This window comes from Trichomycterus rosablanca, chromosome 26 (assembly GCF_030014385.1).
Source record: "Trichomycterus rosablanca isolate fTriRos1 chromosome 26, fTriRos1.hap1, whole genome shotgun sequence".
NCBI lineage: Eukaryota > Metazoa > Chordata > Actinopteri > Siluriformes > Trichomycteridae > Trichomycterus > Trichomycterus rosablanca.
The window spans coordinates 14,566,373-14,575,507 of record NC_086013.1 but is presented as its reverse complement, the minus strand read 5'-3'; the positions used below and the strand labels follow the sequence as shown (position 1 = coordinate 14,575,507).

Here is a 9,135-nt window from a genome sequence, read left to right as displayed (position 1 = left end):
TTCTCTCCCTCTGTCTCTGACAGGGAACCCTGTAAACTTTCTAAATCTGACTTGACAGAGCATGCTGTGTGTGTGTGTGTGTGTGTGTGTGTGTGTGTGTGTGCACGCACATCTGCCTGTGTTTCTGTCAGTACTCATTTTCAGATTGGCAGCCTTTTTTTGTGCTTAAATGAAATGGTAAAAGCAGCCAAAAATTCAACATCTGTTTTACTGAGGCTGTAAAAGACTTAAGCTTTATTCACTAAGACATAAAGGAACCGAGGCCACGCCTTTTTTAGTGTGACAAACTCACAAACTTTGCATTTTAAACTGGAACTGATGGGTGCCACCTCTACCTATTCAGCACTGATCCATGCCTCTTACACTGGGACTGATGGGCACAGAGACTCTACGTATCTCTATGGGACTAATAGGTATAGAGGCCACGCCTCCTTCACTTTGTTTAATATTCATAGAGCCATGCCCTTTCACTGGGACTGATGGGCACAGAGACTCCACATACCTCTATGGGACTAATACAGAGGCCACGCCTTTTTCACTTTGTTTAATATTCATAGAGCCTTTCCCTGGTGTGACATGTTCTGTCTCCGTGTCTGACAGTCTCTGTTTGAGCAGAGATCTCCATGCCTGTCAGTTTTAGTAAATCAGAGTCCTAGGATGTATTTTTTTTGGTAAAGTAAGCAGCAGTCTCCTCTGCAGAGCTGAGCGTTTATGCTGTGTATGATTATTAAATCGTAGCTTTAGGCGTTTTACACCTTCAGGCGTTTCTCTTTTTTTTTTTTTTCAATTTGTTCAATTTAATTCGCTGCTATTTAAATCATTTTATCAGTCCAGCTTGAGCTCCGTTCCTTTTTCTATCCAAACCATGAACGAAACTAGAAACCTGGATTGTGAAAGGATTGAGCACAGCAGTAATAGTCCCTAGGATTGTGTTTGTGTCCAAATGTGCAAGGTGTGTGTGTGAATCTGCAAGGTGTGTGTGAACTGTGTGTGCTGACTCAGAAAAAGAAATCGCAGACTAATTACAAGGGCCAGGAGGTTTGGCAGTGTGTAGGTCAGTCAGCATACACACAAACACAGGCAGGGAGAGGGCTGAGGCTATTAAGTGAAATGGGGCAGTTAGTAGAGCTTAATTCGCTGAGTGAGCTAAACTTTGGTATTATGGGGAAAATGGGGTGGTGGTGGAGGTCATAGCTACAGTGATCCTGAGGACAACTCATAGGGAGCCACAGTGCAGAATAGCAGATTTTTTAAGTTATTTTCAGTGTATTTGGACTGTGGGAGGAAACCGGAGCTCCCGGACGAAACCCACACAGACACGGGGAGAACATGCAAACACCACACAAAAAAGGAACCCGACCGCTCCACCTGGGAATCTGGGGACCTTCTTGCTGTAAGGCGACAGTGCTACCCACCGAGCCACCGTGCCGTTCCTAATAATCATAATAATAAATGATTTTACATCATTGCCACATTCACTACATTAAGCAGTTTTACATTGAATAAAACCTAAAGCGTTGTTGACATTAAAATCACTGATGTGTTTATAATTTTTATGGCCTGTAATAAGGTTGTCTAGTTTGGCAAAATTTACATCCATAATAGCGCTGAGGATTTTATTAAAACTGCTGTCATTTCTGCGGCTGCAGACAGTGTAAACATGTTAAACGGTGCTATGACCTTGAAAGCTGTGGGAACCAGTGTTGTAGAGCGAACACCGTGACCCCTAATAAAAAAGGACCGTTTCACCAGAGGGAGCCGTCGAGCTGATCCACAAGAATCAGAGAACTTTTTTACTCGAACCTCAATTGTGTTCACGTTCTTTACAGCCTTCTGTCTCCTGCCTCTGAGGCTTTTGTAAACATCCCGAGGTCTCCATGCATTAGGCTTATCAGAGAGCAGGAGCACTGAGAAACGTTAAGTAAGCACTTCCGTAATGGACCCTGACGTGGTGTTTAATGAAGAGTAGTCTAACAGAATGAAGTGCACCAGTAATTAAGTCTGTTCCACAGCCGCACCGCCAGCGGCGTCGTATAATCAGCTTAAAATCCTGAACGAGGGAGAGCGAAAGCAGGAGAGGGGCTGGTTTGGACCGGTTCCAGGTTGTTTGAGACAGAACTGAGGAAAGGGGAGTGTAAGGACTAGGAAGCTGTCTGTTGGAACATGCCATTAGCAGAGGCCGGTCGGGATTTGCTTTTCGCTGGTGGTGCTTTAGTGAACTTCAGATGAAAAATGGTGAAGCTGCAGAGGGTGGAATTGACCCTAGCGGGTCTAGAAAGTACATCAACAGAATAGTGTCACAGAATACTAGTTATTTAGCAAGATTGTCGGCCAGTGGTGCATTTGTGAGCAGTGAAAGTTGTGGTGAGGTGAAGAGCTCTTGAGGGCGTGTCTGGAACATGATCAGCAAGAGGAATGTAAACACCTATGTTCAATTCTGACCTGACAGCACTCTCTATTACCCAGAGAAATCTGGAATCTATACTAAGGTTTATTTAAGCTGTTCTGGCTAACACACCTACTGACACATGTTGGATTCTCCTTAGTTTATGACTTATGTCTGTATGTAATACTGCAGACGAGAGACTGACAGGCTATGTTATGATAGACAGGCAGTAAGTGAATCCTTACACACACACACACACACACTTAAATATACTGTATATACACTGTCTCCTCTTAAACCACCCCCCACCCCCCTAGCAGTGGTGAGGTCCCAAGGAGGTCCTTTTTTTCCCTCCCTTGCTCTCGCATTTCTCTCTCCCTCTCTCTCTCCCTCTCTCTCTCCCTCTCTCTCTCTCTCTCACTGTGTGTGGATATGTGCAGTACAGAGCTGTAGCCGGGAGTCTCCGGCAGGCTCTCGGAAACACACGTCTGGTCTTTCCTCCTCCATTAACGCTCTGGAATAACTCAGGACTCTCAATGGAGCCCAAAATGACTCGGAGAATCAAGCGCACATGGATATCTGAAAGTGGAGGGAGTTGAGAGGGAGAACTGCTAGTGTTTTTTTGTGGATTACAAGCCCAGGAATTTGAGCTAAGGGCGAGAATTGGGACACCATGAACTCAGGAGTAACGGTCGGAGCAGCGTCAGGAGCAGCACCAGAATTGCAGCCGGACAGCGAGGTAAGTCAAGGGGATTTGTACCGGTGCATGGATGAGTGCTGTCGTTTTCTTTTCTTTTTTTTCTTTTTCCCTCCTGAGAGCAGATTTCTTTGCTGTAAAATGCGAATGCTCTGAATACCTTAGTCATCTGGACGTGAGCTGAAGGTTGGTCAGGCAAGCCTGAGCACCTCCGAACACTCCCGTACTCTCCACGACTCCTGGGTTTCTTTTAAAAGCTCTTTCTGTTCTGCTCGTTTATTTTCTTCCTCCTCGTCCTTTTTCTCTTCCCCCACTCGCTTTTCCCTCCGTTAAACTTTGCGACAGCTGGGCTGAAACGCCGAGCAGCTCCTGGAGCAGCACAAACTCCAAGCGTGAGCGCTCTCTCATTGCGGCCCCCCCCCACTAGCTCCAGGCATTCTACACGTGAAAATAGTTAAGTTCTCTTCCCAGAAGCCATCTGGTAGAAAGACCCAGGAACTCATGAGCCACACTGAAGAGCTTGATTTAAGTATTTTGTCAATGCAATGATTTTAGTACTGAGGTTCAGGCCATTTAAATACTTCCTAACTTACTGCTAATACTATGTCGATATTTTATTACATCCACTCCACAGTGTCACCAGAGAAATGAATCCAGCGTCTGTTTTAATAGGTTTCCTTTTGATGAATAGCAGATCACAGCACAGCGAGCTGTTTCACGTTTATATACTACACATAATTATTATTATATTATTAAATAATGATCGAATCCTAGGGCTCTAGATAATTCTTTTTCCTTTTGGGCAGCACAGTGGTGTGGCTGGTAGGGGGTGACACATGGCAACATGGCAAGTCCTGGGGACCTGGGTTTGATCTTCATTTGTGCTCACTTTGGTCTTTGAGTTTTGCATCTTACTCCAGCGTCTGTCTGAGTGTCTGTCTGGGTGTCTGTCTGGGTTTTCTTTGAATATTTAGGCGTGACACATGGAAACAAAGTCCCGGGGACCTGGGTTTGATCTTCACTCTGGTCTTTGAGTTTTGCATCTTACTCCAGTGTCTGTCTGGGTTTTCTTTGAAAATTCCAGTTTTGCCTCTGAGTTGTGAGTAAATAGGTGCCAAATTGTCATGTCAGGCCTATTAGGCACTGATTTCAGTTTGTATTTGCAGTGTATTCAAAATGAGTGGTTGGCTTTAACTTTCGTGCATTCTAAGAGGTTTTGTTAAGTACAGAAAGGTACAGGAAGTTAAAAACATGGTTCATCAGACAGCGCCCGGATGGTGCAGCGCTGTAATGCGGTAGCCTATCACTGGTGCGATCCGAGTTTGAACCTCAGTTGTGCTGTCGGCCACTTGGGCGCCTACACAGACACGATTGGCTGGGTATGTTGGGAGGGATGGTCGATCGAATTTCTCATTACTGCTCCAAATGAACCCTTTACTAGTGGATCGAAGGTGCCTGCATAGAGATGGTGAATAATGGAGAGCAGTGCCTGACTCTTCATATACGTAGCAACTGCACACGTCACACATGTCAAAGGGGGCAACCTTTACTTCTTACTCTTACAAATGAAAACATGACTGACTTCTGTATTTAACTGCTGGTATCTTACTTTACTGTGGCTGTGATCATGATCTGCTAGTGTAGTTCTCTTTTTAACCACTAGGGCCAAATTTTTGCAAATTGCATTTGCTTTTGCTGTTGTATTGAATTGATGGGAAAAATTGTGACAACCTGACAATTAATCAGAGGATCTGTGTTCAGTGTGCACTCATCACCAATCCAGAACCAAAGCTTGAATTGTGCATTGGACACATAAAGTCATGTGATGAGTTTCTACAAAGAAGCAGTTTTATTGGGAGTCATTATGATAAAACATTTTAATTGGCTCAGCTCATGCAAGTCTTCAAACCTCCTGCCTGCTTATTCCTGTTCACAGCTGGTACTTGTCAAAAAATGGCATTGAAAGAGTTGAGGATGAGTAAGCATTTACAGTTGGTCTGTTTTTAGAGTCCTCTCTGTTTATTCCATTTGAGACTTTTTTATTCCTTTTGCTGTGCAGATAAGGATGATGGGAAATCCACACCATTCCCCAAACACACTCTCTTTCCGTCTGATATTTTTCCTTTGACATCTCCCTTGACGTTTCCTGCAGGCATCCGGCCAGTAGTGGAACCTCCTTGAAGGTGGAAAAAGAGATTCTGTCTCAAATGATAATCGTAGGAGCTTAAAGAGGAATTATACTGATAGATTTTTGTGTCTGTGCCCCGACTACTGTTTGTGGATAAAAGCATTTTCATCCATCAGTTTTGTTTTGTTTATAAGGTCAACATGAAAGGAATTGAATATTTTGTGAACACATTTTAGCTGACAATTATTGAGCAGGATGTAGTGTCATTTATGCAAAGAAGCTCTACCATTCACACCTGTTCATTTTTTGGCTGGTAGTTAACTCAAGCATCTGTTGAAATACGTGGACCTTGGCTGATAGTGTCACCCTGAATGACAAAACTTTTTAAAAATTATTTATACAAAACCATACACATTGTGTATTAATTATTATATTCATGTAATATATATTATATATTTATATACATAATCCTCAGACTGCTTTGACTCGAGTAAACATTTCAAATATCTGTCAAATCAGAAGTTACACGTGACTTACAATGGAATAGAATACACTGCCAGCAATTGAGGGTTAAGGGCCTGGCTCAGGGGCCCAACAGTGGCAACTTGTTGGTGGTTAGGCTTGAAGCATCAACCTTCGTCCAGTAGATTAACCCCTGAGCTGCCACCACCCTGTTCCCATAGAAATACCTATGGTTTGGAATGGAATCCAATACGCTTATGGTCAGGTACCATGCCAGTAGTGGACACCCCCTGTAGACGTCTCAGATTATTGGTTCTGGTAAGCAAGTCGTGACCAATCTGGAAATTAGGACATTTTTAGATGATTTCTGTTCCAATTTTAAAAGCAACTTTGTCACTCTTTAAAGTCTTGCATTTTTTCAACAATGCATGCTACAGGTGTGCTGCCGTCTCTTCACATGCTCTTCAGACAAAGAAGTTGATCACATTTAAATATCATTTAATCAAGTTAAATGCTTAAATTGTTTTAGAATGTGATTTTACTTATGTCATTTGTACAGAGATGCCATATGTTTAAGTCTTATTGAGTCTTATGGCAGTCCGGAGTTGTGAAGGAATGGAGGCGGGGGTTATGAAAGTGCTGACATCCATCTTTAAACCAACAGCTTTGGTCTACCAGCAGGCTGAGAAATTCACAGCAGAACCGAGACCCCCAGTCGAAGAAGCACTTTGTCTCGTCCACCCATGAGGGAAATGCTCACATAACCTCTTCCTCTTACCAAACTGTGAGAGACGAGGAGAAGCTGGAAGATTCACTTTGTCTCCCTCATCTGATTGGACCTTGTCCAGCTGTCAAACTCTGTCTCAATCAGTCTCCATCTAAAATCATCTCCCCATCTCTCTCTCCGTAGTGCTCGGCCTCCTCCTCGAGGCTTCAGGGTCTCCGTGTTCTGAGATTTACTGCCCAGCTGGAGCAGCTCTCGTCCATCACGTTGAGTAACGGTCAGCAGGCGTAAACCTTCTTCTCAGTCATGTCGTACGCTTGCTCATAAAAGCAGATTGTTTTGATCCAAGATTGAGGGCAGGCGGGGAGGCCGTGCTTGACCACCGCTGTGGTTCGACACAGTGATTTATGACCCACACCGTCCCCTCCCGTAGGGAAGATATACTCGCTGGAAGCCGAGCCTAGGTCCTGGCAAGAATTTACAGGCTCGGTTGCGCCACGAGTTCCAGAACAAAAGCGCACTGTTGATCCATGAAAAGATCTTTTATTCGATCCATTTTTACAAGACGCTTTATTAAAGTGAAGGTCTGTACTAACACCTCTCCTGAGTGTAGGCTTTTGTCCTGGTGTATCCACTTGATCAGGAGTGAGCCTGATTTTTATTTGTAACCCCTCATCAACTAATAATCTTGGTCTTTTTTCAGATCAACTCCAGTGAGGCTAGTTTAAGTGTCCTGGCAATCATCACATTCACACTCACACGTTTTATTAGCAGAATTTTACAGTCAATAGAATTTGAGTGGTATTTTTGGTGATCAGCAGTTTAGCTTTGTAAACTACTTGTGTAAATACTTTCTAAATATAAAGTTCAGTTTTTGTAGATGTTAATTCATAATGGTTGCACTGTTGTCCAATAGTAAAGTAGTTACGTATTGACTCGTAAATGAATGGGTCTGAGCACTGCATGCAGGCATGAGATTTGTAAACAACACTAATTATTATTATTATTTACAAATTTCATGCCTGTAATAATAGTACTGTTATAGCAAATAATGCAAACAAAAAAGTACGCTTTACAGTTCGAATCTCAGCTCTGCCATGGAGCCAGTCTTGGACCCTTGAGCAAGGCCCTTAACCCTCTAGATTATTAGTACTGTACAATGACTGACCCTGTGCTTTGACCCTGCGCTTTTAAACGAGATAATTTTGTTGCACCGTACACCTGTGTACATTATTATTATTATTTATACATATATACTGGGGATGCAAATTTTGCCAATTTCTTCTTTTCCTAACGACTGTCATAACCTGATGGTTAACCCACTAGCATGTAGCACTCCATCAAATCATAAGACACGTCTCCTAGTTTCAAATCAACACAGGCTTTACTAAATAACACTGCAACACTGTGTGTAACACTGAACGCAGCATTAATGTACAACAGTAAAAACACCGTGAGCAGAACCAGTTCAGCATCCAGAATGTAGATTTTAAACCAGGTCACTAACAGAATCGCAAACTAAACACGCTAATCAAAAAAGGAAAGTTGCAGTCGGTATATTAACGCACTTTCTTACAACATAAACATTAAAACTGTCTTTTACTCCACCTTCATACTGGGACATGATGCAAAATATTCATATCATTTCACACAGATCCACATGTGCAGAGTTTAACCTGCTGTCAGACTCCATACTGACGCTGATTTTTAATCTAGAATAGTTTCATCCATTCTTTCATTAGGTTCATTAGGTTTTTTTCTGTTCGGATTAGAATGGCAGCGCTCTGTCTAACAAGTTTGTACACCTAGCTGGCTCATGCACATTGAGGGTGGGTGAGGGCGAGTCTCAGATCAGCAGTCCCAATTCTTGCTGGATCCTCTCTGAGTTGTCAGGCTCTGCTTCTGGAAATAAATTGAAATGACAGTTTTAACCGACAGCATTAATCCAACAATGACTTCTTTGTTGGTTATTAATTAATCATTAACATGCTTACACCCTTGATGAGCCAAAACATTCACCCACACAACCCGCAATCCCCAGCCAAATACAAATGTGCATAAAATGTCTATTTTCTAACAGTTGTACATGTAAGGGTCAGAACTATAATAAATGTTGGCCTGATGGCGGTCTGCAGATTCATTATTCAAAACAAAGGCACGATTTAATCACCCCTCTTCATCATAGTCACAGAGCGTTCTCAGAACTCAGAACTGGATCTCCAGACTGCTTTTACTTCCTCATATTAATCTTCCATCCTATTTTAAATGCCTAACTCTGTTTCAGGGATCTCAAAGTCATCCAAAGTCATGGAACAGTGTATAATGTCAGCCTTCAGAGAGGACAGCGAGTCTCCTAGGACGTTTAATGCGCTTCATCTCATGCCATTATTCCCTAAGCCACCTCTGAGCTTTACAGCATCAAAGTGACTGGAATGAGAGCTTCTCGTAGTGCTAAAAATTCATCAGCTTCTATCCAATCCCTCGGCGCATCAGACTCGGATCCAGGCACACGGTACGCGAGGTGATTCGAGGATCAATGGTTCGTGATGATGAGGTGAATGATGGACACTCAGGCGTATAGCTGACCGGAGGGTTTTGAGATCATGAGAAGATGAGTACAGGTTGAGACGGTCAGTTTGAATCTATAGATGCACTCGAGGGAGCAGCCGGCGTGTAAAGAGCACGGGGGAACGAGATGGTCCGTTAACTCCAGAATGCCTGTGTGTAATTCTACCCTA

General features: G+C 43.0%; 1 protein-coding gene across 3 annotated transcripts in view; it reads left to right on the top strand.

Annotated features, from left to right (window-relative positions):
• The first annotated feature begins 2,865 nt into the window (after positions 1 to 2,865).
• Positions 2,866 to 9,135, top strand: part of mcc (MCC regulator of WNT signaling pathway) — a 77,744-nt gene continuing 71,474 nt past the window's right edge. For all 3 annotated transcript variants that reach the window (XR_010007681.1, XR_010007680.1, XM_062989086.1), the window contains exon 1: positions 2,866 to 3,125. Coding sequence is in view for 1 of the 3 variants with exons in the window: in XM_062989086.1 (XP_062845156.1) it covers positions 3,060 to 3,125 (66 nt within the window). In the remaining 2 variants the exon portion in view is untranslated. The remainder of the gene's footprint in view (positions 3,126 to 9,135) is intronic.